The 19,686-nt window shown below is 61.5% G+C and overlaps 2 protein-coding genes across 7 annotated transcripts; one reads left to right on the forward strand and one right to left on the reverse strand.

Moving 5' to 3' along the window:
• Positions 1 to 1,251: 1,251 nt before the first annotated feature.
• On the reverse strand, positions 1,252 to 7,889 carry LOC114682479 (cytokine receptor-like factor 2). Its single transcript, XM_028856360.2, has 8 exons — positions 7,791 to 7,889; positions 5,283 to 5,385; positions 5,010 to 5,167; positions 3,946 to 4,079; positions 3,422 to 3,587; positions 3,192 to 3,303; positions 2,884 to 2,968; positions 1,252 to 2,752 (listed from the first exon to the last, which is right to left on the reverse strand). Exons 1-8 carry the CDS (start codon positions 7,864 to 7,866, stop codon positions 2,525 to 2,527), a joined length of 1,062 nt encoding a protein of 353 aa, XP_028712193.1. The 5' UTR covers positions 7,867 to 7,889; the 3' UTR covers positions 1,252 to 2,524.
• LOC114682475 (granulocyte-macrophage colony-stimulating factor receptor subunit alpha-like) lies at positions 7,078 to 17,985 on the forward strand. Of its 6 annotated transcripts, none has more exons than XM_037202034.1 (15): positions 7,078 to 7,172; positions 8,785 to 8,954; positions 9,139 to 9,241; positions 9,324 to 10,599; positions 12,592 to 12,687; positions 13,038 to 13,189; positions 13,296 to 13,413; positions 14,903 to 15,032; positions 15,122 to 15,291; positions 15,872 to 16,005; positions 16,098 to 16,127; positions 16,770 to 16,905; positions 16,991 to 17,087; positions 17,275 to 17,356; positions 17,804 to 17,985. In XM_037202034.1, exons 5-15 carry the CDS (start codon positions 12,597 to 12,599, stop codon positions 17,846 to 17,848), a joined length of 1,185 nt encoding a protein of 394 aa, XP_037057929.1. In that variant the 5' UTR covers positions 7,078 to 7,172; positions 8,785 to 8,954; positions 9,139 to 9,241; positions 9,324 to 10,599; positions 12,592 to 12,596; the 3' UTR covers positions 17,849 to 17,985. The 6 variants fall into 6 exon arrangements, with proteins under 6 accessions (XP_037057929.1, XP_037057930.1, XP_037057927.1 ...); XM_037202035.1 differs by lacking the exon at positions 7,078 to 7,172 and adding an exon at positions 7,936 to 8,036; XM_037202032.1 differs by lacking the exon at positions 7,078 to 7,172 and adding an exon at positions 8,106 to 8,182.
• The last annotated feature ends 1,701 nt before the right edge of the window (positions 17,986 to 19,686 follow it).

Here is a 19,686-nt window from a genome sequence, read left to right on the forward strand (position 1 = left end):
ATTCCCTCACTGCCAACCGGCCACCCGGCCACGCACGCAGCCAAAGCTGCCTCCATCACGCAAGAGCCAAGGGGCTGAGCGGGCGCGACAAAGGTCGCGGCTGGACCGGAATGTGTGCCGGGGGTCTGATGGCCTCTCAAACCACAGCACGGACCCCTCCGCTCTGGGGGACCTGCTTCGGCGACAGACAGAGAATTCCGGCACCGCCGCCACCGCCTCCGACGCAGGCGCCTTAGTGGGACAGCGCCTGACCCGTGACTTCCACTTGCCCTGGGACCACTAGGTTCCAGGTCGGGCCCATCTTGGACCCGGGTGCTCTGCTCGGCCACCGCACTACTACTGACTGACTCCTACTGCCTGCGCCCAGGCCTTGGCCTCTCGGGTCGGGCTAGGGAAGCAACCAACTGTGGCTCTCTGGCATCCCATCCCACCGCCGACACGCGCAGCCACACCCACGGACACGTCGCAGCCCCCCAGGGCACCACTTCACGTGGACTCACACTCATGCACGCACACACGTAGACCTCCACACACGTTCGCCCACATGGAAACACACTCGGGCATGTGTGCCCCCCCCACATACACACACACACACACGCACGCATGCACGCATGCGCACACACACAGACGCTCTTGCACGAGCCAGGGTGCCTGCACGCACAGAGGCCCGCGTGCGTGTGTGCATGCAGGAACACACACACACACACACACAGAAGTGCGCGAGCATCCCCCGCAACACACACACAAAACATGCAATGATGCAGGAATGAGGCTACACAGGCACACACGATGACAAGCGGCCTACCCGAACACACACACACACACACACACACACACACACACACACGTGCGCGAGCTTCCCCCCCAACACACATACAAAACATGCAATGATGCAGGAATGAGGCTACACAGGCACACACGATGACAATGCGGCGTACCCGAACACAAACACACATACACACACACGCACACACACACACGCACACACACACGCACGCACGCACACCCACACGGGCCTACTCACCTATGCACGCACCCAAAGTTAACACACTCAGGCAGTCAGGCAGACCCACAGGTTCGCCTGTGAGCACACACTGCCCATGCCAGCGACTCTCATAGCCACAACCACCAGCATGTCCCAGCGCTGGAGAGCACCACTGTATGTGGATTCACTCTCATGTACGTTCACACACTATGGCCACACAGAGGTGTGGTTTCTCGAGCCAGAATGAAGATGTACCAGAGTGGGGGTTGTTGATTGAGTGACACTTGTATCATCTGACTTTGATTTTTCAGTATGGAAAGGGACCCTACGGAAGTACAGTAAGTGAGTCTTTGGAGCATCTGTACTCATATATTTGTAGGTGTGTTTTAAATATTTTAAAATGTGTGAAATTTCATAGGTCTCATCTAGATTATTGACTCCTGAGGATACATAATGCTTGATTCTGAATACTCCTGAGCATATTTCTGAATGCTGATTACTTTAACGGTAGTTCTGGATTCCGGTAAAGGAGAGAAATGATCCTGTGTCTCTACAGTCCAGGTTATGTTGCTGAATTCTGAGTACTCTTTAGGGGCCCATGGATTTTATTAAACTGCTGCTACGGATGTGTTCCTAGTGCTTGATGCTGAGTACTCCAGAGGTCGGTGCTGCATGTTGAATACTCCAGTATGTGGTGTAGAGTTTGGAATACTCCTAAGGAGCCCTACTGTGGCCCTTTGAAGTCCTGGAGGGTCATGTGATCACACCTTTGTTGTCTCCTGAATCCTGTTCTCAGTTTGGTCTGCTCCCTACTGGGCATGGGTCAGAGGCTTTTTTTTTTTGCCCCTGAGTGTTGTCACCCCAGCCATGAACCTGCCATGTTCAGGAGGACTGGAACTCTGGTCTCCTCACAGTCCCAAATATTGATTGGTGGGGCGGGAACATTGTGGGTGGGCCAATAGGAGGGTTGTTGGTGTATCTTAAGGGATGATTGATAAGAGGGCTGTAGGATTGTCCTGCCAGATGATTGACAGACAGGCTTTGGGCACCTCCTGAGGGATGATTGACAGGAGGGCAATGGGCATGTCCTGAGTGATGATTGACAGGAGGGCAGTGGGCATGTCCTGAGGGATGATCGACAGGAGGGCAGTGGGCATGTCCTGAGGGATGATTGACAGGGGGTGTGGGCATGTCCTTAGGGATGATTGACAGGGGGTGTGGGCATGTCCTGAGGGATGATTGACAGGGGGTGTGGGCATGTCCTTAGGGATGATTGACAGGGGGTGTGGGCATGTCCTTAGGGATGAATGACAGGAGGGCAGTGGGCATGTCCTGAGGGATGATTGACAGGGGGTGTGGGCATGTCCTGAGTGATGATTGACAGGGGTTGTGGGCATGTCCTGAGGAATGATTGACAGGAGGGCTGTGGGCACATCCTGATGATTGACAGGGGGTGTGGGCGGGAAATGATGGATGACTGACACCATGGACACTCACCTTGGCTGTGACACTATCACAGTGCCCAAGGTCACGCCAGGGTCACAAGGTCATATAGGCATCGCTGTCCATCATGAAAGTGACCCCGCCCACAGACACCAGGTCTCCGCCCCTCAAGCCCTCCCGTGGAAGGCCAGGAATCCCAGCATCCTTGTCCCATTCAGGCTCCTCCCCCTTCCCGTGATGCTCCAGGACCAGTGCCTCCTCTGTGGGGTCACAGACTTCTGGCTTGGCCATCAGGGTCACATGCTGTGTGTCATTGATCCACTCCTGGGGATGCAAAGGATCATGGCATCAGGGGCGGCCCGCAATGACACCTGTTTGCCCAGGAAGGGGAAGTCGGGAGAGAGTGGAGGCTCATGGGAGGGGTGAACAGGAAGATCATGGGGGTTGGCGATCACCTGGAAGTCCCCGCCGTGCTTCTCAAACAGCCCGGGGAAGCTGCCCTTGGGGTCGGGCACACACGGCATCAGCACGTTCTTGACCCTGGAAGGGCGGGGCGGAGGTGGGGGCAGGGCTGACGTCACACAGGGTGGCCGTGACGGTCTCTCACTGGCGCACACTGTGCGGTGCGCAACCCAGACAGGTCAGGGAAGGGGAACTGAGGCAGAGGGATGACCGTGAGTCACACCCAGGGGGGTGGGTCTGCGTGTGACCAGGCCCCGCCCTCCCCCAGGAGGCCCCGCGCCCTCCCCAGCCCCGCCCTGACCTCCGCAGCCTCCACAGGGACAGCAGCAGCAGCAGCGACGTCAGCAGGGTCAGGACGCTGCACGCAGCCAGGAGCTTCGGGAAAGCCGGGGCAGGCGGCTCCTGGCAGGACTCTGGGGCGGGGAGAGGGGCCGCATGGCCCACGAGGAGAGCCGTGATTGCCAGACGTCAGTCATCCACCGCCCGTCGGTCACCTCCCGGGACTCCCGACCCGCCCTCCCGCGGAGTCACCTGCGCGCCCCGCGGCTCTCCAGTGCGTCACGGGGGTCCAGTCGCTGGGGTGCGTCTCATGGCCGTACGTGGATTCCTCCGTGGTGACCCGGGCCCGGAAGTCGTAGCAGTGCCGGAGGTCGACTCCGGCCACTGTGACGTTACATGTGTTCTTGGTGGACGAGGTCTGTGGACGGGTCATGGGATGGTGCTGTGACTCAGTCTCCCTCACAGACCGTCCCCAGGGCAGCGGGCTCAGGAGAGCACCTGTCCCGGGAACAGGACCCGACCTGGAAGCAGGGGTGGCGGGGTCAGGGCCTCGGGGTCGGAGCCCAGAAGGTGGGTCACGCGAAGGAGCACGGAGGCGGGACATGAGACTGGGTGTGACCAAGAGAGTGAGGGGCGTGACTGACAGGTGGGCGGAGAATGACAGAGGGGTGCTGATTGATGGGCGGGTGATTGACAGGACGCAGCGTGAGCAGGAGCTATGCCGGTGATTGACAGGGGACTCCCGGGCAGGCGGGGATCCCGCTGACGTCACGCACCTCCCAGGCGGGGTCTCCGGCTCCTCGGTGCTGGACCTCGTAGAACAGGCCGCCGTAGGGGAGGTTGGGACACGTGACCTGGACGGAGTCCTCCCGCCAATGGAAGGTCATGTTCCCTGGGGGCCGGGGCTTCACTGCGGGAGGGGGGTGGCTGTCAGTCACTGACGGTGGAGGCGTCGGGGCGGATGCTGGGGGACCCCGGGTCAGGGCCACTGCAGTCAGGGCCCCCGCGGTCAGGACCACTGCAGTCAGGGCCACTGCAGTCAGGGCCACTGCAGTCAGGACCACTGCAGTCAGGACCACTGCAGTCAGGACCACTGCAGTCAGGGCCACCGCGGTCAGGACCACTGCAGTCAGGGCCACTGCAGTCAGGACCACTGCAGTCAGGACCACTGCAGTCAGGACCCCGGGTCAGGACCACTGCGGTCAGGACCCCTGCAGTCAGGACCCCTGCAGTCAGGACCACTGCAGTCAGGACCACTGCAGTCAGGACCACTGCAGTCAGGACCACTGCGGTCAGGGCCACCGCAGTCAGGGCCACCGCAGTCAGGGCCACTGCAGTCAGGGCCACCGCAGTCAGGGCCACTGCAGTCAGGGCCACCGCGGTCAGGACCACTGCAGTCAGGACCACTGCAGTCACGGCCACTGCAGTCAGGACCACTGCAGTCAGGACCACTGCAGTCAGGGCCACTGCAGTCAGGACCACTGCAGTCACGGCCACTGCAGTCAGGACCACTGCAGTCAGGGCCACTGCAGTCAGGGCCACTGCAGTCAGGACCACTGCAGTCAGGGCCACCGCAGTCAGGGCCACTGCAGTCAGGACCACTGCAGTCAGGACCACCGCGGTCAGGACCACTGCAGTCAGGACCCCTGCAGTCAGGACCACTGCAGTCAGGACCACCGCGGTCAGGACCACCGCAGTCAGGACCACTGCAGTCAGGGCCACCGCGGTCAGGACCCCTGAGGTCAGGGCCCCTGTCTGACCCCGCGTGACCCCAGGCACCCAGAGACCCCTGCGTGACCCCTGTGCACCTCCGCGCCCCGCGCCCCGCACCGGGACTCACAGAAGGCTGTGGCCAGTCGCTTCTGGGTGTAGACCAGCACCTCTCCCTTCCGGATGTGGACCTCCAGTCGTGCTCGGCGGGCGGGGAACACGCACCCGGAAGTGATTCCCGCAGACAGGACGTACCGGGGGCAGTGCCGCAGGGGATCCAGGTTGTAACTGCGGGAGCAGGGCATCGTGGGAAGAGAGTGGGGGACCACGGGAGGGGAGGGGATCATTATGGGAGGGGAGCGGGGGATCATGGGCAGAGAGCATCATGAGAGGCAGCACTCACCGGAAGGCTAAGCTCAGGTTGGCCCCCACATGGTAGGCGGGATCCCACGTGACCTCCATGGTGTCCAGGTTGAAACAGATGATGCTGACCCGGAAGTCATCACCTGGGGGGCATGTGACCAGTGACGTCAGAGGCCACAGAGCATCCCACACTCTATCCACTGAGTCACCAGTGTAGGGAAGAAGGGCCAGATAAAGAAACCCACCCTGGCCCCGAACCCAGGGCCAGTGAGAAGCACACCCTGAACCCAGGGCCAGTGAGAGACACACCCTGAACCCAGGGCCAGTGAGAGACACACCCTGAACCCAGGGCCACGGAGAGACACATCCTGAACCCAGGGCCAGTGAGAGAGACACACCCTGAACCCAGGGCCAGTGAGAGAAACACCCCGAACCCAGGGCCAGTGAGAGACACACCCTGAACCCAGGGCCAGTGAGAGACACACCCTGAACCCAGGGCCAGTGAGAGACACACCCTGAACCCAGGGCCAGTGAGAGACACACCCTGAACCCAGGGCCAGTGAGAGAAGCACACCCTGAACCCAGGGCCAGTGAGAAACACACCCTGAACCCAGGGCCAGTGAGAGACACACCCTGAACCCAGGGCCAGTGAGAGACACACCCTGAACCCAGGGCCAGTGAGAAGCACACCCCGAACCCAGGGCCAGTGAGAGACACACCCTGAACCCGGGGCCAGTGAGAAGCACACCCTGAACCCAGGGCCAGTGAGAGACACACCCTGAACCCGGGGCCAGTGAGAAGCACACCCTGAACCCAGGGCCAGTGAGAAGCACACCCTGAACCCAGGGCCAGTGAGAGACACACCCTGAACCCGGGGCCAGTGAGAGACACACCCCGAACCCAGGGCCAGTGAGAAGCACACCCTGAACCCAGGGCCATCTCTGCCTCTGACCAAGGACACCGACCAATCCCGAGCAGGATCCCTTCTCCCCGAGAAGCCCGTCTGCCTGTCCGGGGCGGGCTGCGCTTCCCCACCCTGGCGGGGGCCGCCGCTCGCCTGAGCGAAGATCTTCATTCACCCGTGCAGCGGGGCGGACACGAGAGAACCGTGCCGAGGGGGACCGAGCGGGACTGAGGGGGACCGAGCGGGACTGAGCGGGACCGAGCGGGAACAGCCGCACTCCCCGCAGACCGGGGAGATCCTCCATCCCCGCAGGCTTCCCCTGGAGCGGACGGAAGCTGAGGAAGAGAAGCCGCCGCAGAGCCGGGCCGGGAAGCCCTCGGGGTGGAGCAAAGCTCCAGGAGAGGAGCGGGGTTGCCCCATCCTGTGGGAGCCGCTTCCGTCCCGGGGACCCCGGCTGCGGGTGTCACCCGGCTCCAGACAGCCGGGCACCTCTCCTCCGGAGCCGGAACACCCACCGAGTCCCCAGCACTCTACTGACCGACTCACAAGCACTCGCCTGTCACTCTGAGGCCCCTGGGGGCGGGACTTCCCGTGTCCGGAAACCTCTGACCTTTACTGTGGAGTTTCCAGGAATCTATCTATTCTGGAAATCTGTGACGGGGGAGAGAGGTACTGAGCCCTGGCAGTACTGTGCCCACAGGGTACCGAGCCGCCGCAGGGCTGAGTCGGGAGAATAGTGAGCCCGGGAGAGGACTGAGCCCCGAGAGAACCCAGCACCCGGGTGACCCAGCGAGAAGGAAGGACCGTCGGCCAAGCCAGAGCAAGCGCGGAACACCCCACCACCCCGGGCCCGTCAGTGACCCCGGCCCACCTAACATCCCCCCCCCCTCCCGCAGCCGGAACCGGAACCGGCCGGTGTCTCGGAGAAATGCGCGAGGGGGCGGGCCCGGCGGTGACAACAGCCGCCAGGGCGGAAGCTGACCCGAGACCAGGGGACTGAGAACGCGCGGCTCCGCCCACGTCGGGGTGAGTGACGGGACCACGTGGTCTCGGGGGCGGGTTCTGGGCCGCGGCAAGTGCTGAAAGCACTGCCCGCAGAACTATGGTCTGTTCAACCGAGCTATGAGCACCCTGCCCGCACAACTATGGTCTGTTCAACCGAGCTATGAGCACTCTGCCCACAGAACTGTGGTCTGTTCAACCGAGCTATGAGCACTCTGCCCACAGAACTATGGTCTATCCAACCGAGCTATGAGCACCCTGCCCGCAGAACTATGTTCTATTCAACCGAGCTATAAGCACTCTGTCCGCAGAACTGTGGTCTATTCAACCGAGCTATAAGCACCCTGCCAACTCAGCCACAGACACCCTATACTGACCGCAGCACCCTATGTACTGAGCTGCAAACACAGTGTGTACTGAGGTGCACAGTACGTACTGAGCTTCAAGCACCCTATGTAGTGAGCCACAAGCACCCTACCGCAGCCCACCTTCCGACAGGCATTCACATACGGGCATGTGCAGATGAGCTGTCATCCCAGCGCCCCCCGCGCCCCCCGGGGACACCGCGTGGGGTTGCCGCCAACCACGTGACCCCGGCGCCCCCTTCCCGCTGCACCTCCCCCCACCCCCACCCCCGCTCACCCGCGCTCTCCTCCCACGAGCTCCGTGGGAGCTGCAGCAGGAGGATGACCGCGACGGACCAGGTCGGGACGCTCATGGCGGCGGGTCGGACGGACGGACTCGGGGACGCACGGACGGACGGACACCCGGTCGCGCGCGTCTGCCCCGAACCCCGGGGCTTCTTCTCATTTGGGGAAGTCGCGGCGGCGGCGGCGGGGGCGGCGGAAGCTGCGCTGACGGACGAGCTGATGGACGATAACGGACTGAGTAATCGATCGCCGCGCGATAACCGCGGCGGGGTGGGGAGCGGAGCGGAGGGGAGGGGGACGGACGGACGGACGCACGGACGGACGCACTCGGCCAGGCCCGGGCCCCCGGGCTCCCACGCGCTCGCCGTGGGCACCCACTCCGGGGTGAGCGCCCGCGCGCCGTCGGGCAGGGACCCCGCCACGGCGGCCCCGTCCACGCGGACCGGCCCCGCCCCCGCACGCCCGGGCGGGGTGTGGGGAACCGGGGCGCGGGGGATTTCGGAAAAAAGGGGAAGTGGGGAGAAGGGGAAGGAGCGCGTTCCTCCTCCGGAGGACGGGCGGGGGCGGGGGCGGACGGTCGGGTGCTCGCCACTCCCGGAGTGGGTGCTGGTGACTCGGTGAGTCGGTGCTCGTGACACGGTTGGTAGGGAGGGTGCTTGTGTCCCGGTGAGTGCTGGTGACTGGTTTTATGGAGTGCTGGTGGCTCAGTTGGTGAGTGCTTGTGACTGTTTGAGTGGGTACTTGTAACTTGCTGACTGTGGTGCCTGCCAAGCTCAGTCGCTGGGGTGCTGAGGGCTGAGTGACAGGGGTGCTGGTTGCTCAGTGGATACAGAGATGACAGATGGGTGCTTGGCAGACAGAGCGTATGTGGGTGTGTCCTGAGGGATGATTGGCGGAGTGGATGGAGGGGCGGGGCCCGTCGTGGAGCCTGTGGGTGAGCCAGACTCAGTGATGATGTCACTCATGTTGGCTCGTCTGGACCCCAGAGCATCGTGGGACCTCATGACGTCACGTGGGAGGGAGACACAAGCCACTGAGTCCTGATGTCTCCGAGAACCCGAGTGGCCCTGTGGACGGCGCTGGACCGAGGGATGGCGTCATCGGAAGTGTTCATGCCCCCACCCCAGAACATGAGGGCACCTCATGACGTCACCAGGTGTCTGTGCGGGGGGGTGCCTGAAGGGCCTGGGGGGGTCTGGGCCGGAAGCGGGGCGACTTCGGAAGTGCCATGTGACTGACAGCTGGCACAGAGCATCCTGGGGGACAGAGCTGCCCATTTCCCACTGCTGCACGCGTCACCCCGCCCCGTCGGTGATTGACAGCTGTTGTTTGTGGTCCAGGATGTCCATCATCTGGACCTGGGCGGCGGACAGTAGGTGGTTGATGGACAGGTGTGGGCGCCACGATTTCCCGCACTGCGCCTTCCGGCCTGGACTGTGCCACGTGAGTGGGGCCCTCAGGGACACGGGTCAGCACCCACTTCCGAGTCACAGGTCAACATGTCCCCCCACTTTGACGCCCGCAGAGCATCACGGGACGCAGTGATGGAGGCCTTGACGGTCAGACGCAGCCCTGAACCAGAAGTGGCCAAAAGGACCGGCTTCTGTGGTGGGAGCCGGGCGGTGATGACATCACTGGCAGTGGCCCTGGACCTCCCGGAGGATGTCGGGAACTCATTTCATCATGGGGGGCGGGATGGGCACATGTTGAGGGCGCGGGACAGCCGGGAACCTGGAAGTTACCTGCAAGCCCGCCTCCCCGGGTAGGGGCGGGACCTGGGCGGAGGGAGTTGAGGCCCATGGGATGCGGCTGGCCTGGTGGGCGTGGCCGTATAGTCAGGACAGCTGCGATGGACACCGCCCCGCCCACTTTGTCATCAAGCGCTGGGGTCAGGCCACTGTCAGGTTCCCCAGGTGTCTCGTGCCACTTGTCCCTCCCTCCCATGATGCTTCACTCTCACCCTGGTAGAGACCCCGTGGTGTCCTGATGCTGTTGTCACACTCTGACGTTGGCACTTGGTCTCCAGTGATGTCATCACTTCCCACAGTCAGCACCCCTGAACGTCACACTGCGAGCCCCTGAACGTCACACTGCGTGCCCCTGAACGTCACACTGCGAGCCCCTGAACGTCACACTGTGCTCCCCTGAACGTCACACTGCCAGCCCCTGAACGTCACACTGTGTGCCCCTGAACCCCTGAACGTCACACTGCGAGCCCCTGAACGTCACACTGCGAGCCCCTGAACGTCACACTGCGAGCCCCTGAACGTCACACTGCGAGCCCCTGAACGTCACACTGCGTGCCCCTGAACGTCACACTGTGCTCCCCTGAACGTCACACTGCGTGCCCCTGAACGTCACACTGCGTGCCCCTGAGCCCCTGAACGTCACACTGCGAGCCCCTGGAGCCCCACCGTGCACTCCCTCCCTCCCCCCACCAATCCTTGATCAACAGTCAATCAACAAACTCCGGCCCCGCCCACCTCTCCCAGGAATCCCCAAGCCTGGTTCCTGCCTGTGTCCTGGATGCAGGTGTCAATCACCCAGGAGGGCAGGGCCCCGGGCTCCTGCTGTCATTCAGCCTGTCAATCACCGCGCCCGTTCCTTCCCTCTAGGTTTTCCCAACCTGCAGATGAGGAAGCTGGGCGGGAGTCGGGACAGACCGACAGACAGACAGCCGTGCGGAGGTCCCTGCGGGCCTCCCAGCTCTCCACCACGGCTCAGGGCTGCTCACCCTTGAGCCTGGGCAGGAGCCCCGGGAGCGGGCCGTCATTGTGGGCAATCCCCTGCCGTCAGTGTCGGTAAGTCCACTTCCTCCAGGCTTCCCGTGCTGAACTGGGGCGTGGTCCGTGTAGACTGGGGTTAAGGTGGGGGTCCTGGCGTGGTGACCGGAAGTGACCCTGGTGGGACTTCCGGTAGGTCTGGGGTCTGATTCTCGAGGTCATCCTGGGGATGGGGAGGGGTGGTGCCTGGTGACATCAGGAGGGGTTGCATTAACATCACCGCTGTGATCCCAACCCTGGGGAGGGGGCGACGGGGGAGGGGGGGAGCGCAGGGGCATCTGGGAGATTTCTAGAATCTCCCAATGGGCTACTGAGGAGGGGGCAGGCTGACCTACTGTGTACACTGGCTGGAAGTGACCTCCATTCCCAGGTTATGGGTTCAAAAACAGAAAAAGAAAAGGCGGAGGGTCCGGCTGGAGAGAAGGCTCAGAGGTTAAGAGCACTGGCTGCTCTTCCAGAGGTCCTGAGTTCGATTCCCAGCACGCACATGGCCGCTCACAACCATCTGTAATGAGCTCTGGTGCGCTCCTGGTGTACAGGACATACATGCAGGCAGAATGTTGTATACATAATAAATAAATCTCTTAAAAAAAAGGTGGAGGGTCCAAGACCCCAGTGGCTGGGGTCAAGGGGCAGGGGCTGTGAGACCGGAAGTGGGGAGACAGGGACCTCCCTCCCCGCCATCCCCCCCACCTCCTCCAGATTGAAAGTGGCCCCGCCCCTGGGGCACTGTGGGTTGATATCCAGCGCCCTTCCTGGAACTCATTCTGTAGCCCAGGCTGGCCTCGAACTCACAGAGATCCGCCTGCCTCTGCCTCCCGAGTGCTGGGATTAAAGGCGTGCGCCACCACCGCCCGGTTTACTGCATGGGGGGTAGGGGTGGGTGACGAACTTCCTGGGGACCCCACATCCCCTTCATGGAGAGTCTTCTTGGGTCTCTCTAACTAATTAGAAGTCCCAGGGCCTCTCAGCCGCCTTCAGGGAAGAGAGATGGATGATGGGTCCTGGGAGTTGGGGAGGGGGAGGGCGGGGTCCAGATGATGCAGAAAATGAAAAAATAAAATGAATCTGGAGACCTGAGGGTGTTGGACGAGCGTCCCCGGCATGCACTGGGGTGCTGTTGGGTATTTGTTTGCCCACCAGGATCTTTGCATATGGAAGGCTCTGCGGCTGCCTCCGCAGCCCCCCCCCATCATTCGCTGTACATTTCAGAAAAAACAATTTCCATGAGTCACCCGCTGCAGGGAGCCCGAGGCAGAAAGAGGAAGTCTGTCCTGACAGGGAGGGGGAGCGAGTGGGGGCTCAGTCAGACTGCAACCCACAGGACCCAGCGGATGATACAAAATTTCCGGCCCGTGACGTCAGGGCTGAGGAAGCTGAGGCAGGAGGATGCCTACGAGTGTGTGTGCACATTCAGACCACACGTGCAAAGACCCCCCCACACACACACAATAAATAAGTAAACAGTAATGGAAAATAAATGACACTCCTGGCCTGTGATGCAGGGCCGAGGGAGCTGAGGCAGGAGGATAGCTGGGAGTGCGGGGGCGGGGGGGGGGGGAGTGAGAGAGGGATGAGGAGGAAACCCCTGTCACCAGGGTGTGCGTACATAGTGGGTCCACGTCAGGGGACTTCCTGCCACAGTGGGGATGCAGGGGACACAGCAGTGGCAAGGGGCGGGGCCAGTGATGTCCACGCCCCCTTCTGGGTGACTGACAGGTAACTTCACAGACATGCCCGCTCATCCGCTTGACTGACAGATGAGGTCACAGACACACCCGGCCACGCCATGTGACTTTACGGACACTCCCCATCCTCTGTGGCGGGATGACATCACCCGAGTGACAGATGACGTCACAGACACGCCTGCCCATGCCGTGTAACTCAGGGGATGAGCTCAGATCCACACACACACACACACACACACACACACACACCCGCACCAGACTTGACTGGCGGGATGGCACCCCAGGCTCCCGACTTACCGGAAATGCCTCTGTCTCTCCGCAGCAGCCATGCCTACGCCGCGTGCGGCCTCGCTGTGCCGGGCCCTGCTGTGTGCTGCTCTGCTCCAGGCTTCCGGCTCCAGGGCACAGGAGCTTCCAGGTGAGGGTGCGACCCCAGATGTCCCTGGTCCCCCCCACACACACCTGGTGCGGTTCCCCGGTGACTCAGTTTCCCCATGACGCATCAGCACACGTGAGGGGACATCAGCAAATGCCTGTCCACACCGAGATGATTGACAGATCTAGACAGGAAGTAGGGGTCCCCGGTTCCTCTTCCCCATTGTGCACGATGACATCACTGCATCCTCCCGCATTTCCTGGGATCCCGGCAGCCGGAGAGGGGCTATGGTTGGAACAATGCTGGAAGGGATGCCACTCCTCCCTTAGGGGGGCGGGTCCAAAGTCACAGGTGGGCGGGTCAGGTCAGAGGTCGCCTTACATATACTCCAGCACTGACTCGCGGGGGAGCCTCGGTGCTGAACGTGACCTTTGACCCCGGGACCTGGACCCTGACGTGGAGCTGCGGAGAGCACGTCACCGTGAAGTCATGCACTGCAACTTTCACCAAGAGTAACGGGAGACTGGGGCGCCTGAAGATCCTGGTCTGTGGTGGGGGGCAGGGTCAGCTGGGGGTCAGGACCAGGGGCAGGCGCGGGCCGGCATCAGGGGTCTTCTGATGACGTCACAACCCCCGCCCATCTCCCCCAGGACCCTGTGTGCCGCTGCCAATTCAAACCCCTGACCCTTCACCTTGGGGTCACGCTGGAGGTCAACGCAACTGTTAATCACACTCGTGTGCATGAGAAGCTGAGATACGTCAACAGAGGTGGGGGGAGGGGGAAGGGGTACGGGGTAGGGGTGGCAGGGCCTGGTGCTTGTCAGTCATCATGGGGCCCAGGGGTGGGACGTGGTGCTTGTCAATCACAGAGCCCGTCAATCATAATGACTTTCCATCATGGCATTGGTCACCGCATCCTCATCACTCTCAGGGTGCTGGGGGCTGAGTGGACACAAGTGCTGAGCTCTGTTACTCTGTGCCAGCCCCATCCACAGTGGAAGTAGTTGCTGGTTACTTGGTTAAGGGAGGCCAGGCCTGAGAGACAGACAGGGAGAGATGATTGGACAATCGATAGATGGATGTGTAATCAGCTCATAGACGATCAGTATATGATCAATAGACAGGTGATAGTCGAGTGACTGACGGGGAGCAGGAGACAGGAAGTGACGTCTGAGAACAGGTGATAGACCCGGTGTGGATTGGTCAGACTGGATGGCTGACATGTGTGCTGACGTCACCGCACGCCTGAGGGAAAGATGTCTACGTTGATGATGAACTTCCGGGGTAAAGATGACATTTAAGGTTGAAAATCCACTTCCGGGTTCATGATGGACTTCCAGGATGATGATAGCCTGTGAGATAAATGTTGAACTTCCAGGTTGATAGTGATTTCTAGGCTATGTAAAGCTGTATTAGGATTTTCCCAGGGGCCTGCCCTGAGAAAATCCTTCCCAGAGTCCTGGAGAAGATACTGTGTCCAGCATGGGGTTATCTGAGGGAAAAGAATGTATGTAAACCAGTTTCTTATGTCTGTTTACTTTATTTCTCTATAACAAACTTAAGTCTACACAGCTTCAGTTCTGTCCTGACACTCAGTTCCTCTTTGTCCCTTCTTTTTCTGTCCTCTCATAGCCCTAGTAATAACTAAGCACTTATGCTCTCGATCTCATCTTTGTCCTCTGTTTCTTCGTCCTCCATCTATCCTTCCTCTCCTGCTCTCCTGATCTGATTCAAATCCACCTACAGTCTGCAGAACTTTTCCTTGCTCCTTACTCCTCCACCCAAGCCAGTCTGCCTTACCATCTACAGAAACTCTGCCTTCCTCTCTTCTCTCTGGCCAGACCAGGAATTCTGCTTCAGTCTTTACTCTTTTGTCTTCAGTCAGTAGCTCTGGCATGCTACTAGCCCTGAAGGAAAGGGATGGTCTCAGCTTCATTTGCACAAGAAACAAAGCTATGCATCTATGGTCTGCTTGTCTCCAAGGCTCCATAGGGGTGTTACCTAGTAGATCAGCAGTAAGTCTGAGAAGCTTATACTGTTTACCATAGGGCCTAGTAGTATATGAGCACACAAAAAATTCATAGCAGAAGACAGGTGATTATTAAAAGCTGAATAACACCAAATATCCCCTGATAAGTGGCTTCCCTCTAGAAAGATTCCTTGACCTTTCTAGGTATAGTTTTAATATACAGCTGAATCTCTATAATATATTCTTGGGGCCCCCACAGCGCCCTGATGTCACTTTTTCCTTACGCAGGTGCAGAGGGCTCGGCAGCACAGAACCTCACATGCTTCATCCACGATGCGCGTGCAATGACCTGTACCTGGGGGGTGGGGCCCGCGGCGCCTAGGGACATCCAGTACTTCCTGCACATTCGGAACACCACGTGAGCACCAATGTCAAAGCGTGCTGATGGGCGGGGAGAGGGGGCACGGCCTGGGGCCCAGGCTGACTATGATGGGCTGCCCCCCAAAGGGGTCACATGCTGATGGCATGCCCTGCCTACCTGGGTGATCATGTGCACACGGGCTGCCGCCTGGAGGATCTGACTCTGCTGACACAACATGTGCACGTGACTGTGACCGGATCCAGCCGGACGTGTGACATCATGTTCTATGACATCACGCTGAACACCAAGCTCATAGGTGTGTGATGTCAGGGTGACAGAGAGTATGAGGGGGCTGGACACAGGGTTGAGTGACAGATGTGAGGGGGAGGGACATAGGAGTGATTGACAGCAGAGTGTGACGGGGCTGGACATGGCAGTGGGTGGGTGGATGAATGACAGGAGAGTGTAAGGGGGCGGGACATGGTGTGGGAGCCCACAACTGACTCAGTTTCCCAGTTTGAATCTGAAGTCTATTCTGAGTCAAACTGGGAAACTGAGTCAGTTGTGGGCTCCCACACCATGGGGATGAGTGACAGGTGTGTTTGGTAGGGACTCGAGGTACGTGACAGGTGTGAGGGGGTGGATCACGGGTGTGAGTGACAGTTGTGAGAGGGCAGGAAACAGGTGAGTGACAGGTGTGTGGGGGGAGATGGGGATGAGTGACAGGTGTGTGTGGGGAGATGGGGATGAGTGACAGGCGTGAGTGACAGTTGTGAGGAGGCGGATCACTGGCGTGAGTGACAGGTGACCACAGAAGCCTGCCGGTAAATGTCATGTCACTTCCAGTAGGCGGGACATGTTCCTGTCACTCCTTCCTGACCCCGCCCTCCCCTCAGAGCGGCTCAGCCCCCCATGGAACATCTCCGTGGCCTGTAACTCCTCCCACTGCGTGGTCACATGGTCCCAGCCACGGACGTGGAGTCACATGACTTTCTTGGACTTCCAGTATGAGGTGGACATCCAGAGACAGGTGTGCGCCCCGGGGCATCATGGGAAATGGGGCACGGGGCCTCCCCGCCCTCTCCAGTCTGGGAACCCACTTCCAGTTCCGGTCTCTCCTAGAACACAGACCCCGGAAGTGCCAACCCTAAGGTGAGATGACCCGCTGACCCCGGCCTGCGCCCGCTGACCCCGGCCTGCGCCCCGCTGACCCCGGCCTGCGACCCCGCTGACCCCGGCCTGCGGTCCCCGCTGACCCCGTCCTGCGCCCCGCTGACCCCGGCCCGCTGACCCGGCCTGCGGCCCCCGCTGACCCCGGCCCGCTGACCCCGTCCTGCGCCCCGCTGACCCCGGCCCGCTGACCCCGGCCCGCTGACCCCGCTGACCCCGGCCTGCGGCCCCGCTGACCCCGGCCTGCGGCCCCTGCTGACCCCGGCCCGCGGCCCCCCTGACCCGGCCCGCGGCCCCGCTGACCCCGGCCTGCTGACCCCGGCCCGCGGCCCCGCTGACCCCGGCCTGCTGACCCCGGCCTGCGGCCCCCTGACCCCGGCCTGCGCCCCGCTGACCCGGCCTGCGGCCCGCTGACCCCGGCCTGCTGACCCCGTCCTGCTGACCCCGGCCCGCGGCCCGCTGACCCCGGCCTGCGCCCCGCTGACCCCGGCCTGCGCCCCGCTGACCCCGGCCGCTGCCCGCTGACCCCGGCCGCTGACCCCGGCCCGCTGCCCGCTGACCCCGGCCCGCGGCCCCCTCGCTGTGCCGGGGTCACACGCAGGACCCCACCCCCGTCCCCCACAGGTGTGCATCTCCAGTGAGCCGGAGAACAGATACGAGTTCCCGAGCCCCGCGCCCAGGCCGGGCCACGTGGTCCGCGTGCGTGCCGGGGACGTGCGCAGCGCCCGCTGGAGCGCGTGGAGCCCCGGCGTGGCCTTCGGTGAGCGCATGCGCGTCCACCCTTCCCGAGACACTGCCCTTTGACCCCGGCCATCTCCGGTCTAACCCCTCCCGCTCGCTCGCAGGCTCTGAGGACCCCGGGGTCCCCACGCTGCACGTGTACCTGACGGTGGTGACTGTGACCCTACTGTGCGCCTTGGGCCTCGGGCTGGCATGCAAGAGGTAAGCAGAGGCCGGGGCATGACCACGATGGCGCCAGTGGACACGTGACTGGTGATGGATGGGCGAGGGGGCGGTCTAAGGGGCATGAGTGATGGGTGAGACGCCCAGCGTGCCCTGCTTGCTCCTGCCTGACCTTAAAGTTCCAAGTCAACCTCTAACCCCTGACCCCTGACCCCCGACTCCGTAGGTTCGTCAGGATCCAGGAACTTTTCCCCCAGATCCCGGAAATCAAGGACAAAATCACCGATGATGACAGAGTCAACCCGGAGGTCAGAGGTTACGCCTGCAGGGTGGGGGTGGGGGAGGCTGGCGCTCCTGTCAGTCAAATGTTGGACACGCCCACAGCCATGCCCACTCGGGAAACCCTGAGTCCCTCCCTGCTGGACTCAGGATGACCCCCAGTGACCCCAGCTGACCCCCAGTGACCCCAGCTGACCTCCTCTGACTCCCACTGACTCTGGTTAACCCCAGTTGACCCTGCTAACCCCTATGAACCCGGTTGACCCCTGCTGACCCCAGTTGACCCCAGCTGACCTTCATTGCCCCCCACTGACCCCTTTTAACCTCTCTGACTCGATTTGACCCCAACTGACCTCCACAACCCCAGTTGATCCCCCTGACCCTGGTTGACCCCAGCTGACTGCCCCTGACCCCCTTTACCCTGGTTGACCCCCTGACCCCGGCTGACCCCTAACCCCGCCCTCTGCTCCCCCCAGACCCTCAGGAAGGACTTACTGCTGCAGACCGAGGAGGCCGACTAGGCTGTGACGTCAGCAGGAAGTTCTGCCCACACTGCAGGAACACGTGGGCAGCTCCACGACACCCGGAAGTAGTTTTGAATCTAAAGCTGTTTTTCTCTCGTTTGTGGCTTTTTTTATTAAATCAGAAATTAACGTCAGCATGACGTCACTGTCACGTGTCGGGCCTGCGGCCTGTGAGGGGCACAGTTGGGGTGGGAGGGGCTGACCAGGATGTCAGGTGCGCGACATGTCACCACGTCAGTCACCTGGGGTGGGCGTGTCTGTGATGTCATCCTGTCAGTCACCTTGGTGGGCGTGTCTGTGAGGTCATCCTGTCAGTCACCTGGGGTGGGCGTGTCTGTGAGGTCATCCTGTCAGTCACCTTGGTGGGCGTGTCTGTGAGGTCATCTTGTCAGTCACCTGGGGTGGGCGTGTCTGATGTCATCCTGTCAGTCACCTTGGTGGGCGTGTCTGTGAGGTCATCCTGTCACCTGGGTGTGGGTGTGTCTGTGACATCATACGCTCACATGATTCCAAGCGAGATGGGGATTACTCAGAGCTCACAGCCTGGGCAAGCTGGACACCCGGGCCTCCCAGGAAGGGTCCCCGGGGGTCATGTGACCCACTCGGTCTGGCTGGCTAGGGGGTTGATTGACAGCAGAAAGGGAAGCTGAGGCCCTGGGCGGCAGGTGATTGACAGGTGGCTCTGGACTTCTGGTCTGGGCCAGTAAGGCCGGATGTGACGGACTGCGGGGCACAGGCCTGTTGGACCCTGGGACAGACAGACAGATGGACCAACGGAGCTTGGCGGGCCAGTGGGACCAGTGAGATCCACTAGGGAGGCCTCCGTGTCCGGGCGTCGGGGTCGGCCATGATGTGGGCTCTGGTGAGCTCAGGTTAGCCCTGCCCTGCGTGACTCTGCCATCACGCCCGCCCCAGAGCCCTGGACTAACGGCCTGCACAGTCCTCCAGGAGGGCGGAGGGCAGTGCTGCTGACATGGTGAGAGGGGGGTCATCGGGAGGGAGCCCAGGCTAGACTCCGGTGTGAAGGCTAGACCTGGGGGTGTCCAGTGCGTTCCGACATTGTCCCGCCTTCAAGGCCATGATGGACAGGCGAAGTTTCTGGTCAGTCAGTGAACCCCAAGATGGCAGGCTGGAGGCTGAGGTCACACTGAGGGACCGGAAGTTGCAGGTGTGGTCCCGTCGCCAGGACATTGATTGACAGGCACAGCGGCAGTTGATGCAGTTCTCCACCCACTGGCTGGAAGTTTTCAGTCCTGGGAGGAGGAAGCGATTGGGTGTCAGTTAATGAATCCCAAGATGGTGGCCAGGAGGCTGACCTCACACTGCCGACCGGAATCTGCAGACGCGGGATTGCCCTTTGCGAACCTGACCCTTGGTGCCAGGAGGAAGCCTGGCATATGGAATGCCGCTGCTGACATCACAGGGCAGACGTGCTGCGTCATCACCCCGGAGCTCTGGTGAGGAGGAGGGGAGGTGCAGGGAAGAGGGGCCAGGGAGAAGCACACCCCGAACCCAGGGCCAGTGAGAGACACACCCTGAACCCAGGGCCAGTGAGAGACACACCCTGAACCCAGGGCCAGTGAGACACACCCTGAACCCAGGGCCAGTGAGAAGCACACCCTGAACCCAGGGCCAGTGAGAGACACACCCTGAACCCAGGGCCAGTGAGAGAAGCACACCCTGAACCCAGGGCCAGTGAGAAGCACACCCCGAACCCAGGGCCAGTGAGAGACACACCCTGAACCCAGGGCCAGTGAGAGACACACCCCGAACCCAGGGCCAGTGAGAGAAACACACCCTGAACCCAGGGCCAGTGAGAGAAGCACACCCTGAAC

Source organism: Peromyscus leucopus, unplaced genomic scaffold, assembly GCF_004664715.2.
Source record: "Peromyscus leucopus breed LL Stock unplaced genomic scaffold, UCI_PerLeu_2.1 scaffold_944, whole genome shotgun sequence".
Classification (NCBI taxonomy): Eukaryota; Metazoa; Chordata; class Mammalia; order Rodentia; family Cricetidae; genus Peromyscus; species Peromyscus leucopus.

Coding starts and splice junctions, on each gene's coding strand:
- LOC114682479 (XM_028856360.2), bottom strand. CDS start 7,866: ATGAGCGTCCCGACCTGGTCCGTCGCGGTCATCCTCCTGCTGCAGCTC. Junction 5,386..7,790: donor CTCGTGGGAGGAGAGCGCGG/GTGAGCGGGGGT, acceptor CATGCCCCCCAG/GTGATGACTTCCGGGTCAGC. Junction 2,753..2,883: donor AGCACGGCGGGGACTTCCAG/GTGATCGCCAAC, acceptor TTGCATCCCCAG/GAGTGGATCAATGACACACA.
- LOC114682475 (XM_037202034.1), top strand. CDS start 12,597: ATGCCTACGCCGCGTGCGGCCTCGCTGTGCCGGGCCCTGCTGTGTGCT. Junction 13,190..13,295: donor TGGGGCGCCTGAAGATCCTG/GTCTGTGGTGGG, acceptor CATCTCCCCCAG/GACCCTGTGTGCCGCTGCCA. Junction 16,128..16,769: donor CCGGAAGTGCCAACCCTAAG/GTGAGATGACCC, acceptor CGTCCCCCACAG/GTGTGCATCTCCAGTGAGCC.